The sequence below is a fragment of the Rattus norvegicus genome, chromosome 8 (assembly GCF_036323735.1).
Source record: "Rattus norvegicus strain BN/NHsdMcwi chromosome 8, GRCr8, whole genome shotgun sequence".
Classification (NCBI taxonomy): domain Eukaryota; kingdom Metazoa; phylum Chordata; class Mammalia; order Rodentia; family Muridae; genus Rattus; species Rattus norvegicus.
This window is the reverse complement of record NC_086026.1, coordinates 69,835,843-69,855,300: the sequence shown is the minus strand read 5'-3', so window position 1 is coordinate 69,855,300 and position 19,458 is coordinate 69,835,843. Positions and strand designations below refer to the sequence as shown.

General features: G+C 45.4%; 1 protein-coding gene across 1 annotated transcript in view; it reads left to right on the top strand.

Annotated features, from left to right (window-relative positions):
• Thsd4 (thrombospondin type 1 domain containing 4) overlaps positions 1-19,458 on the top strand; it is a 599,748-nt gene that overhangs the window by 24,844 nt on the left and 555,446 nt on the right. Inside the window, exons 2-3 of the mRNA XM_039082429.2 lie at positions 140-247; positions 15,304-15,373. Coding sequence (XP_038938357.1) covers positions 219-247; positions 15,304-15,373 — 99 coding nt within the window. The 5' untranslated portion in view covers positions 140-218. The remainder of the gene's footprint in view (positions 1-139; positions 248-15,303; positions 15,374-19,458) is intronic.

Below are 19,458 nucleotides of genomic sequence, written 5' to 3'. Positions count from 1 at the left end.
TGTTTGGTGGCCAGTGGCTTTACCCGCTGAGCCATACTTCAGCCCTCTTGCATTTGTTTAATCCGTTTCTTCATCTGATTGGGCTCTAGAATTTTTCTAAACAAGTGATACTAAAAATTAATCACATTCATTCCTATAGGAGTTGAACACCACTTGAACCTGTAGAAAACTGGGGACACCTTCGAGGAACCCTTGCCTTATCCTGGACCTGCAGCACCATGGTTTCCCATCTTACAAGCTGTCTCAGGTGAGCAGAAACCTCTTAAAAACAAGAACAGTCCTGGGGTGCGGCTCTGTGGTGTGCATTTGCCTAGCGTGGCCAGACTCTGGGCTCAGTATATACCATAGCAAACTAGCATATCCTTGGCTCAAAACGGACTTTGATATTCATGTTTTACTATATGGTTCCTTGAAGTAATTGGTCTTTCGGCTGTGTGTATCACTAGTGTTTGTTACAGTAGTCCAGGCGTGCAGTTGTCTGCAGTTCAGAATGTCCTTCCTATTCACATATTATATGTATATTCCATGTCTTATGTAACAGAATTACATACTCTATGCCCTTCCTGTGTTACATATCTCATGTGATAGAATTCCCTAAGGAACTTGGAAAGTATTGTGGTCCCCTTGTAACCTTGGTTATGACTCCGTAGAGTTTGACGTAACCTATGGCATCATTAATATCCTGGTACCTTCTGCTCGGAACTTCCATGTCTTTCCGTTTTCATTAAAGCTCCCGATTCTTATGCTGAGTGCATAGTGAGCTGAGCGAGCACTGCGTTTCCTTTTGTACTTGAGAGAATCAGTTCTCAGAGACAGTAAACTATGGACACGGACTAGCAGTGTCTGTGGACTCAGAATAAAGGCTCCAGCCTTTGGAAATGTAACCCATGTCATTGGAACTGCTTTCAAACTTATGACAGGAAGCTGAGGGGGAACTGGGCTGTAGCTCAACTGCTCCATTGGTAGAGAGAGAGAGAGAGAGAGAGAGAGAGAGAGAGAGAGAGAGAGAGAGAGAGAACGCATGTGTGTGTGTGTGTGGCGCGCTTGGACGCTCAGCATGGTGGGCCAGCTGGGTTTCATTGCAGTGGTGATAATCCCAGCACTCAGGGAACAGTGGCAAGAGGATCAGAAACTGACTGTAAGACTAGTTCAGGGCCAGCCTGGTCTAATCAACTGATGGTCTTTTAAAAACTATTTAATCAGGGTCAGTGAGATAGCTCAGTAGATAAAAACATTTGCCTTGTAAACCTGATGTGGAGGCTGACACCTGAAAGACTCCTCCTTCCCTCTCCCTCTCCCTCTTCCTCCTCCCTCCCCCTCCCCCACCCCCTCTCTCTTCCCCCTTCTCTCTCTCTCTCTCTCTCTCTCTCTCTCTCTCTCTCTCACACACACACACACACACACACACACCACCCCACACAAATAATAATAATGATAATAATAATTTAAAATTTATTTCATCAAAATCCTAGTGAGATCTCAATATATAAAATAGACAAGAGGATTTTATTGATAAAAATGAACACTCTAGGTACAGATTTGTAACATTCACACATTGTCAGATCAATGAATTTGTTGTTATAAATACCAGTGTTTGAAGTCAGGATTTCCAGCTGTCTCTTGCACATCTTCCTCACCCTGAGTTTATCCAGTGTTCGTTTCAGCTGTGCTGTCTTATGAGTATCCTGCACATGCCCAGTAAGGTCTTGCAGCTGATAGTTCTGTGCTGAGGTCACTCTGAGGCCTTGGGATGCTCTTAACATAAATTGATTTCCAATCTGGATAGAAGGAAGAAAGGAAGAATGTGCTGTCCTAAAAGCCACACCCTCAGGGTGTCTTAGCCTTGCCTCCTCTCTAACCATGCATTTAGCTTCAGATGCCCGCAACTCATGCTAACATGCAAACGGTCTGTAACGTGTTATGATGTCAGCACATGTGGTTACCCAGCTAGGCTGCAGCATTTGCCAAGCAGATGCTTCAGGGCCTTTGCCCAGCATTTAATTGAGTGAAGTGTGTGCGTGTGCTTTAGTATGTTGTTGCTTGTAAAATTTTTACATAAGTAAGTCACGTGTGTCTAGAAATCCTAAATCCTACAGAAGCTACAAAACTTTGCATTGATGACTGGTCACTGGTATGTCACATGCCAGCAAGAGAGGGCAAAAAAGTTCCATTCTCAACTTGTGTAATATCAACAGAACAGCCTAAATTAATACTTGGTGGTCTTAAAGCTTATCACTTAAACATGGAATTTGTTTTGAAACAGGGTCTTGTACATCCTAGGTTGGCCTTAAACTCTCTGTGATACCAAGGATGACCTTTGAACTTCTGATTTTCCTAAGTTCACCTCCCAAGTGCTGGAATTGTTATGTGCGACCATGAAAGTCAGAGGCTGGGGGTTGAACCCATGACTTGATGTGTACTAGGCAAACATTTTATCGCTCTCACTTCATATGCTATTTCTGAACATACAGTACGTGCTAGACTGGTGGGAGGTCCCAAAGTACAACTGCAGAATAGCACCCAGGTGAGAAATGACGGCAAGTCAGTTGGGTCATGAGGTATCTTCAGCAGTGGGTCACACGGCACTAGGGTAGAAAGAAGTAGACATTACAGCCAGACCCTGAATGGATGGAGTGAGCCGGTGGAGGAGAAGAGAGGAGCTCCCTACCCAGCTAACAGCTGTAAGTGCACTGTCAACAGAAAGGCTCCCCCAAACACGTGCCTCAGGCCTTGCTACGTGGCTGGTGGGGCTATGGAATCTTGGCAGGTCCTGCGTCGGGTCCTGTGGCAAAGACTGTTTTGACAGGTCTGCTTGGTAGACGCTTTATCAAGGGTTCTGCTGTCAGGTTGGGAGAAAGAAAATGTCAGTTATGTGGGTGGGGAGGTAATTCTGCAGGAGTTTAGAACTGGAGATTTCCATCAAACCCCTGCACTGTAAGCCGGACATGTATTGCCCACTGTATATCTATAAAAGTGGGTGTGTGTGTGGAGAGGGGGAAAGGGAAGGGGAGGGGGGCGGAGAGAGAGAGGCGGGGGAATGTCAGAGGACAACCTCTAAGCATCAGCTCTCTGCTTCCACCATGTGACCTTGGACGTCACCCTACTTGGCATTACATGTCTGCCCACCAAGCCGTCTCACCGGGCCAACCATTGTGTGCATGTTTTTTCTCTAGGACCACGTAAATGCATTTTATATTTTACAAATAAAACAAACAAAACCAATGCTATGGTGCTTTTTGTTGCAATGCTTTTTGGATTGTTGGGGTTGGGGGAGGGGCTCTGATGAAGGGCGGGAAGCCTCTGACAAGAGAGGGTAGAAGAGGAGCAGGCACGTTTCCATATTTATCAAAGTGCCCCGTGCATGAAGACGGATGGGAAGAGCCAAAGGATTTTCTACCTGGAGAGGAAGCAGGCTGCACTCAAACACGCACTGCACAGAATCTGAGAGGAAAAAAAAAATCAGGGGGGTTCACAATTCCGACAAGCAGAGATTTAGTTTAAAAATCCTCCCCAGACTTTTCCAAGCCACAGAACAACAGGGAGTCAGCTTTGTCCACCTAGAGAGAGGCCGTGAAGCTGGGGAATTAAAACAGACCCCTGCTCCGAAGTATTGGGAGATACATGACGATTCTAACCCTGGCTGAGCTGGTTAGCGGGTTCTTAAGTCCTGGGTAAGCTCAGAGGCACATGGGAAGCTCCAGGATGAGTAAAATCCCTTTGGATCAAAAGATTGGAAGAAGCCAGATTAAGTAAAATTTGTCTATGTCTATTCCAAGTCAGAAAGAAAATGTGCTAAAACGACCCAGGAGTGTTTGTATTTCTTAAGACTTCAAATCACATGCTCTGTGTATGTGTGTGTGTCTGTGCATTTATGGGTGCCGTGCTGTACACGTGGATGTGCATTTCCAGGAGCACATGTTTGTGTGCACCTATGCATTCACATGTACATGCAATGTATGGTGAATACATACCAGAACCAGAGGGTCCAATCCAGGCCCCTTCTAGTGTTCAGTCTACCTTCCTTTTAGAGACACAGCATCTCTCTGAACCTGGAGCTCACTGATTCCCTAGACTGACTGGCCAGGCAAGTCTGAGGGATCCTCCCGTCTCCAACTTTCCCATACTAGGATTACAGATGTCATGCCCCCCACCCCTGGGCTTTTCCATGGGTTCTGGGGATCTGAACTCAGGTCCTCATGCTTGCACAGCTTTACTCACCGAGCCATCTTGCTAGCCCGACCTTTTGTGTAGGCACCGCCACATCGGAGTGGCAGGTGTTCTTCACCCACTCCTCAGAGTGCCTTAGCAGAGCTGACAAACGTCACGTTTCCAATAAAAACAAAGGAGGAAACAAAACTACGGATGCCATGGAGGTGGCTGTGTTGGCAGGAAATAGAACTGATTTGGCCGATTTTATTTTGAACGGTAGTTTTTGAAGAAACACAGATGTAATTAGGGCCGTTACAACTCGATGGCGGATTTTATAGGTCTTACGGAGGAGAGGTCTGGATCACTTTAAGGCTTTTACAGTCCATGGCCGTAGGTCAAGTGTCTGGTTTTAGTCTTTGAAAACATTAGTTTCTCTTTTCCTTGATATACACTCCAGTAAAGTATTATTACTTTAATGCCTGTCAGCCATTCCACTTAGAAATACAACCGAAAGGGATTGAGGAAACGAGAGTGGGAAGGGTGGTTGCTCTCAGGGCCGAGGATAAGGACCCAGGGACGGACATGAGGGGAGATGGGCTCAGAGAACTGTTTGCCTGTGTGTGAGTGTGTCCAAGATAGGGCTGGCGATCTGAGGTGCAGTCCATCAGTGAACATTGCGGTCTCCCCCACGGTGAGGAAATTGGTGGCCATTGGAAAGGTCAGAGGTCAATCACTGTTCCTTTTTCTATGGATCAGGAAGTGAGAAAGAACAGGAGGGAAGTAGAGACAAAAGGAGAAAGAGGAAGTGAAGGAAAAGGAAGGGGGGGGCACTGAGTCAAGTATTTCTAAGGCAGGCCAGACAGGCACAGAGGCCCCTGCTTATGATTCTAGCACTGGGGAGGCTGAGGCAGGAGGATGGAAAGTTGAAGCTATATAATGAGACCCTGCCTTAACCCCAAACGAGCAAGACAAATCAAGAGTCAGACCAGGATTTGCATTAGCTGCCACCTACACCACTACTCGGGGGACAGTAAATACATCAGAATTTAGTTACCAGTGACCGGCCGGCGGTGAGAGGGACTGTAAGTGAGCCATGGAACACGGAAAGAACCGATTACCTTTCACGTGAAAGAAGTCAGGACAAGGTTTTATATTCCTAACCAGGATGATCAGTGACTCAATTAGGTTAAGGCGGGGAAACCGTAGGAACGAACACACCTTCAACAGTTTACTTTAAACTTAAAACACATGTATATCCGAGCACAGCGCACAGACTGTTTTGATGTGGGGCCAAGAGCATTTCTTTGCCCGTGAAGCCCCGATCGTCTTTCTTGCACAAACCACACCCAAAAGCATCATCTGAGGCTCCCACTTTAAAACGGTGTGAGGATTTAAAGACGTCGAGAGGCGCTCTGAGGACAGAGCTATTCTAGGCTTCACAGGTTTTCTTTTCTGCCCTAGTCATCCACAGTGGTCCCGTCCACACCTAATTTGCCAGCCACTCCCTCCCCCTTGGCTGCTTGCCTTTAGTGAGTCTTTCCACAGCATTGAGCTCACTTTTGTAGAGACAACCGTCAAATACTCCTGCTGCACTCTGGTTCATGGCTCCGAGAGCCATTAGGATATTCTGTGCGTTTGCAGAGCTGGGCCACCAGTGTAAAACAGGTTTGGGGACGCAGGGCATGTGAGTGTTCCTGCCCTGACGGGGGAAGTGTAGAGGTATGTCCAGGGAAGAACCTACGGGAATATCATCTGTGGGCTTCTGGTGGGAGCCATCTGAACGGCAGACATAGAGGCCAGAGGAAATAAAATGAATTTCTGGAGGAGAGCCCTGGCAAGGCCTACCTATAAAATGACGGCAAGCATCCAGACAGGGTTGATTTTGCCTTAACGCCTGGCACAGCCCTGTACCTGGACCCTGTCCTCATCACTCAGTGCTTGATTGTAGGATTTGCTAGAACATTCTGTCCTGAGATGGAGTTGAATGGTGTCAAGGTGTGATCGCTGGGCTGCCAGCTGACCTTTCCTTGCCTCCCCAGGTAAAGGCTTTGCCTCCCTCCTCACGACTTAGAACCAATTGCTCTAATTTGTAGGACTCTTCTTTTCCCTTACCTTCCTTTCACTAGCTTTGCTCTCTCTCCCATGGTGAATTATGGGACACTTAAAAAAAAACGAGGAGGAGTGTTATATCGCACAGTCTCACTTTGATTTGCTGCTTCTTACTCCTTTCTCTCCCCCTTCTCTCTCTTTCTCTTCTTCATCCCCCCTTTCCTCTTTCTTCTTTGTCTTCTGTTCCCTTCCTCCACCTCCTGTCTCTTCCTCCTCTTGTTATGTCATGTAGCCCAGGCTAACCTCACATATACTGTGTAGCTGAGAATGACTCTGTGCTTATGATCCTCCTGCCTACGGCATCTGAGTGCAGGTAACACAGAGCTAAACCACTGTGCTGGACCTAGTTTCTGTGGTGCTGGGGATGGGCTCAGGGCTTCACGTGCTCACACTAGTCCACACGCTACTGCTGAGCCACACCCCGGCCCCTCGTATACCTTTTCATTAGTATTTCCTCTTTCCCTCTTCTTTCCCCTTCCACCTCTTCACTCTGCCCCCTGTTCTTTTCTTCCCTCAGTTGCTTTGAACTAACCTTTCTGCTGGAGACATCGTAGGTTGGAGAGACCGAGAGGAACTCACCACAGAGCTCTGAGTCTTAAAAAGCTGTGCTGTGATAGAGCACCTTGCATTTCCAGAGAACAGGGATGGCTGCAAGCACGGAGGACCTGTAAATGCGCAATAAAACCCACACGTGGTTAGAAAGGTGTCTAAGTCTGTGCCATAAAATGGAAATGTCTCACTTCTCACAGACCATGCAGGCCTTCCCCCAGTCTGTTGGATTTGATCTGGCTGCTGCTTGATTGCGGGTCTCTGCTATGTTCTCCCCTCAGTTGTTTGGAGCTGGCTTTCCTAGTTTTCCCTGCACTCAGGTGGCAGAGGCAGGAGGATCATAAATACACAGTCACCCTTAGAATTCCCTGTGCAGGGGCACCTGATGGGAGACGAGTTTAGAGGACACAATTGTACAGTGAACAGTCTCTCAGCTGAGGGAAGGACGGGGGTAGTGACAAGGCTGGGCCTCAGTCTCTGGCCAGAAGTCTACTGTGCTCTGGAGACTTTGTGTGCACCAAGACCAGCACTTTGAGTGACACTTGCGTGCTGATGTCGGATTATGAAGATAAGTTCTGTAAGGGCAGGGCATAGCATAAGACAGAAGGGGAAATACATAGATTACACTTTAAGACATTGGGATTCGCATGATTGCCTACCACTGCTGCTCCCACTTTCTGACAGGGTCTTCTGTGGCCTAAGGTGGCCTAGAACTTTTTATGTAGGTGAGGATGGCCTTGGCAAAGAAAATGGATGTCTTAAAATAGCAAGTGGTTAGTTTGTAGAGATACTACTGTTGTCCCCAGGCAGTTTCAGTGTCTGACAGGGTACATGGGGACTGCATGTCATTGCTGAGATCTTGGCACAGGTTGGTTCGATTCTAGGTCATTCCCAATGTGTCTCTTGGGTTGTGTCAACAGAAGGAGAAAAGAAATGAAGGGGGATTTCCCACCCGTTTCCCTGGTTTTGGCATTTGGCATTTGGTGTTGAGTCCATTGAGGGGATGTGGACTAAAAGCCTAGAGCCTAGTTCTGTATGTAAATCTTGTACAGTTTCATTAAACATTACTTTTTCATGGAGTACTTGAAACCTATGCCAGCAGTGGACAATGGTCTGTCTGTCTGTCTGTCTCATATTGGATAGTGAGTAGTTTTGACTGCAAGGTGGATCAGAAAGTCTTAGGAGGCATACAGCTCCTCATTTCCATATTGAGGGGAGCTTCTGACTTATTTGCCAAAGGTCCTGTTAGCCTTCAGTCTGTCAGAATGTTGCACACCGAGAGCCCCTTGCCAAAGCAAACGATCCAAGTGAAACAACCCAGGAGCCTCACACAGACACATACATGATCCCCCATTCCCCAGCCGTCATCTGGAACGGGGTCAGGAGGAGCAGGGGTTTGTGCCTGGTTGTCCTGTGTTTGGAAGACGCGTGGGCACAGAGCAGCCTGTCAATTAGTGAGGTATGTGTGAGCAGGGTTGGGTAGTCCAAGACAGCCTCTGCTGAGCAGGGGCGGGAAACCCTCGGCCCTTGGCAGAGCCTCCTCTGGTCCCTGGGGTTATATATAGCTCCGACTGCTGTTATTGCAACTCAAAGAATAATTTCCCCTCTGGGGGAATTTATTTTATTCCATTCAGAGCAGAGCCCATTTAATAGCTAAGACTTTATCCCACAATGATGTTGTTGGGGATTCCTATGTGTTTGAGCTTCACCAGGGCCCAGCTAGTGAAGGGAAGAGACACTGGAGCGTCTAAATATAACTCACGTTGTATCTTTTCAATGAGACACGTCAGCAAACATGTCTCCTGGAATCTGGTGAGATTTGGGGTGGGTGTCATATAGAAATTTTTTTTAAAAAAACCCTTCTTTTATTAAAGGAACATTTATTATTTTATTTTATTTTATTTTATTTTATTTTTTGGTTCTTTTTTTCGGAGCTGGGGACCGAACCCAGGGCCTTGCGCTTCCTAGGCAAGCGCTCTACCACTGAGCTAAATCCCCAACCCCTTAAAGGAACATTTATAAAAGGACATTTAGGAGCTTTAGAAATTATTTTGGGCATTATAAAATCTGTTAGTTCCCATGAGTTTCATCTGTCTACAATTTCAGGGATTATCTGGATGGGAGGCACCATTCACTAATTCAAGACACCATTCGTTAATCCAGTGCACTGTTCGTTAATTCAACACATTATTCATTGATTCAATGTATCAAGCACTTTCTGTGTCCTAGGCACTCTGCTAGGTACTGGGGATAAAACAGCGACAAAATCATTGCCCCTCCAGTTTCAAGCTGTAATCTGTGCATGTGTTTGTGTGCATGGTGTATGCACGAGTTTAGAGGTTTATGCATGCATGCCGACATGTATTATGTATTTGGAGGTATGTCTAGGTGGGTAGAGGTGCATATATGTGCAAGTGAGGTGTGTGTGTGTGTGTGTGTGTGTGTGTGTGTGTGTGTGTGTGTCTTACTGGCTTGGAGCTTACAGAGTACACTACACTGACTGGCCACTAAGTCCCAGAAACATGTGTGTCTCTGCTTCCCCAGTGCTCTGGCATTCCAAGGGAGAGCAAGCTTACTTAGCCCTTTCACTCAGGCTCTAGGGCCTGGCCTCGGGTCCTGTGCTTGAGTGATAAGCACTCTCTCCTCTGTGATCTCTCCCCAGCCCTGTGATACTTTCTAATGTGAAGAGAGTGACAGGTAAATATTACAAGAGTCATTTGGGGAAAAAGAGTTAGTCTTGGCTGGACGATGGAGTGGTTCTGTGTAGTAACTGCGAAGTCCCAGGGGAGCTGAGAACTCCAAGTAGAGCCCCAGCAATGGAGGGAAGAGGTGGAGTGGACAGGCGACTTGGAGTAAGTTCTCAGACAGGAAGAAGTAGAATCTCCTGCTCTCCTTGTCCCTGGGAATGCTCCAGTGCGGTCTGGAACCAGTAGTTATGTAGAACTGCTCCTATTGGCACCATACATATGAGCCAATGGCCCTGGGGACTGAGGTATGACACATTTATGGAGCTGATGTTTGTCTTTGTAATGAAGCCACACCAATCTGATTTTCTTTGAACAGTGCCAGGCTGGGTTAGAAATTATGCTGATTTGCAGGCACAGGTTCTAAGTTTGTGTTCCTAAACATTAGCTCCCTTGAGGTAGCTTGATCAGGCTATATTATCCCATTTTACAGACTTGGGCAACTGAGGCATGAGAAAGAATGTGATTAACCAAGGCTGTGCAACCTGGGGACCTATGCTCCCAAGCTGAGACGTGTGTGTTTTTTATTTCTTGGATAAACTGAGTCTAGTGGGGATAGAAGTAGAAAGTACCATCTTCTCCCCACTGTCTGGGGAGCAATCTCCAGATGTTTCTCCCCGCACTGGAGCATATGTTGGGTGGCTTTTCTGTTCCATTGCTGTGTGTGTGTGTGTGTGTGTGTGTGTGTGTGTGTGTGTGTGTGTGTGTGTGTGTGCGTGCGCATATAAGGATGTCATTGCTTAGGAACTGTTTGAGATAGGGATTCACACTGAGCTGAAGATGGCCATTTTGGCTAGGCTAGCTACACAGAAAGTCCTCAGACCCCTCCTGCCTCTCCCTTCCTAGTACTGGAATCACAAATCCATGCCACTCAGCCTACTGAATGGAAAATTTTTCTTTCTTTCTTTCTTTCTTTCTTTCTTTCTTTCTTTCTTTCTTTCTTTCTCTCCCTCTTTCTTTCTTTCCTTCTTTCATTTATTTATTACCATTTACACATCCGATGAAGGGCTAATATCTAAAACATATAAAGAACTTCTGAAACTAGGTATTAAGAAAACAAATAACCCAATTAAAAATGGTGTACAGATCTAAGCAGAGAATTCTCAAAAGAAGTAACACAAATGGCTGAGAAACCCTTAAAGACATTTTTGACATCCTTAGCCATCAGGGAAATGCAAATAAAAACGCCTTTGAAATTTTATCTTATACCTGTAAGAATGGATACGATCAACGACGACAGCAACGACAACCACAACAAGACAAGACAAAACAAAACAAAACCAGAACCAAAACCCTGACAGCTCATGCTGGTGAGGATGTGTGACGTAAGAGGAACTCTCCATTGCTGGTGGAAGTGTAAACTTGTATAGCCGCCTTGGAAATAAGTGTGGCAATTCCTTTGGAAGCTGGAAATCAATCTACCTCAGGATCCAGCTATACCACTCTTGGGCATATACCCAAAGGGCACTTTATCCTACCACAGAGACACTTGTTCAGCAGTGTTCACTGTTGCTCTGTTTATAATAGCCAGAACTGGAAACAACTTAGAAGCCCCTCAACAGAAGGAAGAAGAATGGATAAAGAAAATGTGGTTCATTTACACAATAGAGCGTTACTCAGCCATTAAAAAAAATGACATCATGAAATTTGTAGGTAAATATATGGAACAAGAAAAACATCACCCTGAGGTGAGATATCCTAGACCAGAAAGACAAATTTGGTATGTATTCACTCAATTGTGGAAATTAGCTATTCAGTCAACGACAACCAAACTGCAATTCATAGAACCACAGAGGTAAGTATACTGTAAGGACTAGAGAGAAATGTAGATCTTCTTAGGAAAGAGAAATAGAATAGGTAATTAATTATGGGTAGATAGGGCAGGGGCTAGAATGGGAAGATTAAGTGTGGAGTGGGAAGGAAGAGGAGGTTGAGGGAGAGACAGTTGAATTTAAAGGGACATTTGAAGGGTAGCATGGAAACCTAATATAGTAAGAACTTGACACACACATGTGTGTGCATGCACACATATGCATGCACATATGTGTGAAGGCGATCTAAATGAAATCATTGCATAATGAGGAAAACAGAGTCCCAGCTGGCCATCTCTTCTCACCAAATAAAGCCTGGGTTAAATCTAATTGAATTGTTGGTGAAAAGGGGTTGTCCCATGAGAAGCCCCAAACAACCCAGGCTGTGGCCAAGACTACCAGTTGCTCTCTACAAAGTGACTCCATGGCCCCATTGCTGAAGACAACTCCACACAACTCATTGACCTGGAGAAGTTGAGCTCCCTGCACAGAGCCTCCCCCTGTGTTCTAGCATCTTTGGTACAGGAAGGGGCTCTGCATGCTTTGGCACAGGAGAGTAGAAGGGAAATGTAAACACCAACCCAGCGGCAAACCCTTTGATCTACAGTGGTGTCCTGTATTGTGTGCTAGGGCAACCATGGTACAAAGCTTACAGGAGCAACCAACCAATGTCTGATTTGACTGAAGACCCACTCTACAAGATGGAGCCCATACCTGGCACTGCTTGGGTGACCAAGAACCAGAGACTAGATAGATTAGGCACCTAGGGTAAAACCAAGTGCTACTGGTTTAAAAAAGAGAGAGAGAGAAGGAAAAAAATCCATAGTAATGAAATGACTTCCAATGACATTCTGCTATAGTCATAGATCAGTGCCTTCTTCAGCCATCATCAGAGAAGCTTCCTCCTGAAGCAGAGGAGGACCAAATCTAGATATAGATACCCCCAGCCAGCCATAATGCAGAGAGACAGATAGAAACAGAGACAGAGAGACAGACAGACCAATCAACCTTGGAACACTCAGCCCTAAATATATGTCTTCATCAAATCACTCCCATTGGAGCTCAGGGAACCCCTTGGAAGAGGAGGACACCAAGAAATCAAAGCCTTCTATATCAACATGAGCAAAGCTCATATGAACTCAGAGACTGAGGCAGTATCCACAGGACCTGTACAGGTCCATGCCAGGCCCTCTGCATAAACGTTATGGCTTCCAATTTACCGTTTTTTTGTTTTTTATTTTTTTTGTTTGTTTTTAATGGGATTCTTGAGTGTGCAAATGAGTGTGTCTCTGATTCTTAAACCTCTTAATCTCTTTTACCTCTGTTGGCTTGTCCTGTCCAACTTTGATTGGATAGCTTTTATTTTATCTTATTATATTGTATTTTGCTACATTTTATTTTCCCTTCGAAGTCCGCTCTTTTCTAAGGAGAGCCAGAAAGGGAGTTAATCCGCATGGGGAGGATCTGGGATGAGTTGGGGGAGGGGAAGCTGCAACCAGGTGATCGGGATATCTTATGTGAGAAAGAATATTTTAAACACAAGGAAAAAACAGAAGACAAACCCAAGCCCGTTGTCACCATGCCTTTTTTTCAAAGTCCATGTCACCATGCCTCTTTTTCAAAACCTGTGTCACCATGCCTCTTTTTCATTGAGACGTTGGAAACACAAGTCCGGTCTTCACCCTTAACCTCAAGTGCTTTCCCACACGAGCTGTCTCCCAGCCCCAGGTACTAAAACTATCTCTTCTCTGACTTTACCCCCGCATTGCGTATTTTTGCATCTGCACCACGCTTCATGATCCTCACAGAAGATGAGAATGTTTGTGGCTTGGAGATTTTAGCATGTCCAGGATCACCCAGATGGGACTAAGCCAAGGTAGAAAGATTTCTGAGAGTTCAAAACTAGCCTGGACTACACAGTGAGTGGCAGCTCAGCCTGGGGTATCCAGAATAAGGCACAGTCCTAAAAAAACTTCTTTAAAAATGAAACAAACAAGATCAAAAGTTGCAATGAAGGTGTGTTTGGAGTGGTTTTGATAATGATTTTTTTTAAAATAAATAATTCCCAGAGTTAATTGAAGACTCTGTGACATCACCATCTAGATGTTATTTACTGTCAGCTGTGTGAATGCCAAACATTGTGTCTTACTGGTTCTCAACCTTCCTAACGCTGTGACCTTTTTAATACAGTTCCTTGTGTTGTGGTGACTCCCAACCACAATTTATTTTTGCTACTTCATAAGTGTAATTTTGCTGCAGTTATGAATCGTACTGCAAATATCTGTGTTTTCTGATGATCTTAGTTGAGCCCTGAGTCAAAGGGGTCGAGGCTCACAGGTTGAGAACCACTGATGTAACTGTTTTATTCATTGGACAGTGCAGATAGATCATGTGGCCCCAGTGGGAAATCCTGCTGGGTTGCAGTAGTCTAGCTAGAGGCTCAGTACATTTGAAATCAAATCTTCATAATTGTGCCCCAGATTTAATATTATGTGCTCATATAATATGGTTGTTCTGGTGGCACACTGGCTGCTTGAAGGAGGAGTGGAAGTCTTCTAACTGTGGCCTTGGCTACAGCTGCCACCATGTCTTCTCCTTATCCCTAGTCCCACACAGGGGCTTCTTTTTTCCTTTTTTTTTTTTTTTTTGGATGGGACAGTGTTTTGCACCCCTAAGTGATGGAGGCCTTGGAAAGGTTGGGAATTGCTGCAGCATTTAGTTTAAATGCCTTTAGGGTTAAGCACTAAACATTCAAAGGATGCAGGGATCCAAGGATGCTGAAAATAATGGCGTTGTTCATTTGAAGCCCAGATTCTGGGCACTTAATTTCTCGTGTGTGTGTGTGTGTGTGTGTGTGTGTGTGTGTGTGTGTGTGTGTGTGTGTGTGTGGTACGTGCATGTATGCACAGGTGAAGGCCAGCGTACAGTCTTGAATGTTACATCTCAGGTACTACACCCTCTGTGTTTCAGACAAGGTTGCTCCCTGGCTTTGGGACTCACTGGGTAGCCACATTAGGTGGGCTGGCCAGAGAGCTCTAGGACACCTCCTGTCACTGCCTCTCCAATACTGGGTTACAAATGCTTATCACTATACCTGGCTTTTTTGTTAAAATGTGGGTTGTGGGGGGTTAAATTTAACTTCTTGTGCTTGGTGATAAGCACTGTAAAGCCATCTGACTGAGCCGCCTTTCCAGTTCTGGCCCCACCCGTATCTCCTCTGGCTTCCTACCTACACATTTTCACATTCTGTGATCTTCACAGAGGATGAGAGTGTTTATTGCTAGTGTGCCCAGGATCACTCAGGTGGGACTGGCAGCATTAGGATCCATGCTAGATACATCACACTGCTTTTTATTGTCTCTGGGTCAGAGCCGTCCCCATCCCCCAAAGTATCTTCCCTTTGCTTGATGACAAGTTCTAGTCAGGGTCAGCGACAGTAAGGCTTAAGGTAGCTAATCCCACCCACAAAGAGCATGTGAGATACCAAAGGGCTACAGAAGCTGGAGCAAGCCCAGGCCAGCACTAGAAGCCCTTTCTTTATGCTGACCTCATTACCCTGCTAACCTCCACATTCTGGTTTGTGCTGTGGTCTGTGTGAGCATGGTGGAGGTCTTTCTCAGCCCTCTCCACACCTCTGAGCCAACTTCTGTTGCTGTTCCCATCTCACAAAGGGGAATGACCAAGGCTGCTAGAAGTTATCTCAGACTTACAAGTGCTGTTGGGAGGTATAGGTCAGGGATTTGACCTCCACACCTACCCCGATGCCATGGCCTTCTTGGTGTGGGGCTATTCCTTTTCCCTTTGTATTTTCCCTGAGTTTATTTCAGGACTTAGGGTGGACTGACCTCTCCCTTCCAGTATTGAGCTGGTGATGCCAGCTTCCTCTAGGTACTGCCAGGACCACGCTCATATCCCTGCCTGTTGCTCTTTTTCTTTCCTAGTGCCCTGGGCGCCCTCCTGCTGCTTGGTTCTCAGCTTGTCTGCCCGCAGCCCTCCACTGAACACAGAAAGGTAAGTCCTGACCCCTCAGAGCCACTGGGCTGCTCTGCCAGAGGGGCGGGGTCACCTTGGCCACTCACCTTTTCTTCCTTCTGCCTGGGGGTGCATTCCAGCTGACTGTGAGTAGAAGCACTGTTTCTAGAATGTTCAGCAGTCTTTGTGTCTTTTCCAGGTTCCTGGATAAGAAGCCAGTGCTCTGATCTGAGAACAGAGCTGGCTTTACAGTCTGTATCCCTAGAGTTGAGTGGGAAGGCATTGCAAAGGCTTGCAAGCAGGTGCACTGCCCACCCACCACCCACCCCAGCCTCAGGAGTGGAGAGTGCTTGCCAGAGCTGGTGCCTGTGCAAACACACCTTCAAGGCCACAGGCAGGGGGAGATTGGAAAAGCTAAAGTGGCTTGAGAGGAACCCCCCTTTCTATATGAAACTGTGATCCCTGATGGATGTACCCAGTTTCTATTGCCAGGAAGGAAGGAAGGAAGGAAGGAAGGAAGGAAGGAAGGAAGGAAGGAAGGAAGGAAGGGTGGATGGACCTGGCCTTTTGTTATCCCACCCCATCTTCTGTTGGTGCTTCTCTATGGATTATTCTAGACCAATGGTTCTCAACTCATGGGTTCACACAGCAGATAGCTTACATATAAGATACCTTACACTTCAGATATTTATATTACGATTCATAAAAGTAGCAAAATTACAGTCACGAAGTAGCAACAAAATAATTTTGTGTTTGGAACTTGCCACAACATGAGCTATATTAAAGGGTCGCAGCATTAGGAAGGTGCAAACCACTGGTCTAGGCCTTGACAGCAGTTCTAGAATCCAGTCCCCAGAGGCTGGCTTTCTGGGCTCATTCCCCCCAGGATCTGTCTGCTTCTTGTACATGATCCAGCCTGGTGCTGCCTGGCCATGGAGCAGGGCTTCCTGAGAAGTAGGACACAGGACACTAGAACAAAGTACTTCAAGGCTTCGTCAGCTCCCTGAGTCCTGAGAGGAGAGCAGCCATTCGTGTTGAAGTGGTTTTGAGCTGGTGACCCTTTACTAGGATAGGGCTTTCACAGGGGATGTTCAGAAATGAACAAGAAAAGGAAGGCAAGCCACGGCTTGACCTCCTCCTAGAACCTGTTGGTGTTCTCAGCTGATTTATCTAATTCCTTTTAGGTCTGTGGGTTGTGTTCTTCTTGTCTGGACCAGGTAGAAGCCTCTGTGGTACCTTGTTCCCCATTGGGAAGTCAACGGCATGCATGTGCTTCTCATACACACTACTCGGAGTCTAGGGTAGAGCCTGGCACATTTAGGTGCTCAACACAGTACTTGTTGAATGACTAATGGAATGACCGGGACCTGGCCAAGGTCCAGACATCATTTTGCAAGGTTGATTGGGAAATTTACAGCCTCTCATTCGATCATCTCACCCCCAAGTCATAATTTCAATAGGTAGAAGGTTTAAAAAAATGATTATTGTGTTTTCAATCCTTAATGTTTAGTATTATTGGGACTAACAATAGCTGACTTGCCCTAATGGTGATCTTTTTTGTTGCTCTCGATATTCAGATATGTAATCATAGCTAAAAGTATTTTATAAATAATAAATATACAAATAATTACTTTGTCATCTCTTTTTATTTTCTTAAGAAACCTGGATGCTAAATATATCAAACCTCAGGGAAAAAAGTTCCTAAATAAGTATTACTGTGCATGTGTGTGTGCATGTGTGTGTGCATGTGTGCGTCCATGTGTGTGTGTGCATGTGTGTGTGCATGTGTATGTGTATGTGTGCATGTGTGTGCATGTGTGTGTGCATATGTGTGTGTGTGTGTGTGTGTACATGCCAAGGCACACATGTGGAGATCAGAGGACAACATATGAATCAGTTCATCCACTGTGCTGGTCCTGGGGATTGAGCTCAGGTCATCAGCCTTGGTAGAAAGCACCTTTATCTGCTGAGCCATCTTGCCCATCCCCCCTATCTTTCTCAAGGATTTTCTTTTTCCTGATAACAGAAAAAGAAAGGTTTATTGGTCACTTTAGAACACTGAATTTAAAACACTGAGCAAAACAGTACCATAACTTGGTATATAGTACCTCCTTGTCAAAGTATTATTAAGAACTTTGCAATTGAAGGCTAGTTCCCCAACCCCTTGACATTTATAGATTTCTTCACTCGGGGGAAAGACATTTCAGAACAGTTGTTGCACATAATAAACACATGTGTCTTGGCTGCCAGGATTCTTGCTGTTCATCCAAGAAAAGAAGGCCACGTGGGTTTCTTTGGGTGCTAGGTCACTTTTCAATGTTTTCTTAGAGCTTTTTGTGACTGAGGCTGTCATCCTGGGGATCCCCCAAAACCTGGCAGTAAAAGCAGGGCTGGCAGTAGTAGCATCCACTTAGTCAGGCAAGAAGACGACTAAGGAAATACTCATTAACTGGACTTGCAACAGTGTGTCCATGAAGAGACAAGACTGAGGAAAAGCTTATTAACCGGGTCTGCAACACTCTGTCTATAAAAAGCTGCAGAGAATACTTTAAGTCTTTCTGGGCCATACTTTCTGTCACAATCATTTAACTCTGCGTGGAAGGGAGGCAGCCAGAGGTACTGAGTAAATGAATAGTCATGGCTGTGTGCCAGTAAAGCTTTGTTTATAAAAATAGGTGGTGAACTGCATTTGGCTGGCGGGCTGGAGTTTGCTAACCTCTGCTCTAAGGTCAGGATGGAAAGGAATTAACTGTGGGCTCAGGGAAGTTTATTCGTGGGGTGCCTCAGTTTGATCCCAAGAACTCATACTTAAAAATCCAGGACTGAAGGCGTATCCTTGTAATCCCACCATTGGCAGACAAGGAGAGGGGGAATGGCTGGGTCTCCTGACCAGCCACCAGACCACTTGGTGAACTTCAGACTAGTGACAGATTAGTGTCTCAAAAAAAAAAAATGGCCCTGGGTTCGGTCCCCAGCTCCGAAAAAAAAGAACCAAAAAAAAAAAAAAAATGGTGGATGGTGACTGAAAACAGTGCCTGAGGTTTCCCCCTTACCTGCACCTAGGGGCACTCATGTGCACATACACAGGAAAACACACACACACACACACACACACACACACACACACACACACACCTGTGCATACATACATACACGCATGTATTTTGGAATTTGAAGATGGATCTTCTTTTGAGACTTGAAGGACACAAAAGAATTGGGAGAAAAATTATGGAGTTTTATATTAAAGCAAGATTTATGATTGCTATTCTGTTGTTTTCATTACTCAGATACATTCCTAATTGAATTCTCACTGAATTCTATTGTTTTGTGGTGAAATTCACTGCTCTTGATTGTTAGCAAAGAATTGCAGAAAAAAATTATAAACCCATCTAAGGTCAATTCTTTAGGGACAGAGTTATTAATTTGCACATATTATAGTCAACTCTCTCTATATGAAAGCCAGCTACTCAAAGGCTCTCTTTTCTTCCTTGTTACTTACTGTGGTGTGTCCAACCTTAGCATATGGAAGCGTTTCCACAGTGTAAGTTATTCCGACTGAGAGACATAATTTGTAAATGCTGTCAAGTAAACTATGCACGTCTCAGTGCTGTTCAGGCGACTGGCTACATCTCCTCAGAACTGTCCTATGTAATAATACAGGCGGAGGGGACCTGGTGCGGAGCGTAAGTAGCTCTTTCCAGATGTTTCTATGCAGAAGGCCTCCTATCCTGGCAGAATTAGCAACCCCACAAAAGACTACTCACCCATTAATTGCTGATACTTGGCAGATGATAGTAGTTTTAGAGGGTTTGTGTGTGTGTGTGTGTGTGTGTGTGTGTGTGTGTGTGTGTGTGTCTATATTTGTGAAGAAGAGGAGACCAGGAGCAGGAAAAAAAAAAGAAGTATGGCCAAGGCAAACTCTACACAGAACAAATTATGGAATAATGTCATTTTATGTTAAATTTATTTATTTTGTGTATGTATGAAGGACAAGTGTATGTATGTATGTGCCTGTGTTTGGTGGGCAGAAGTTAATCTTGTATGGTATTTTTTACTTTTTTTTTTTTTTTGAGACAGGGGCTCTCACTGACTGTTGCTGATTGGGCTAAGCTATCTAGCCAATG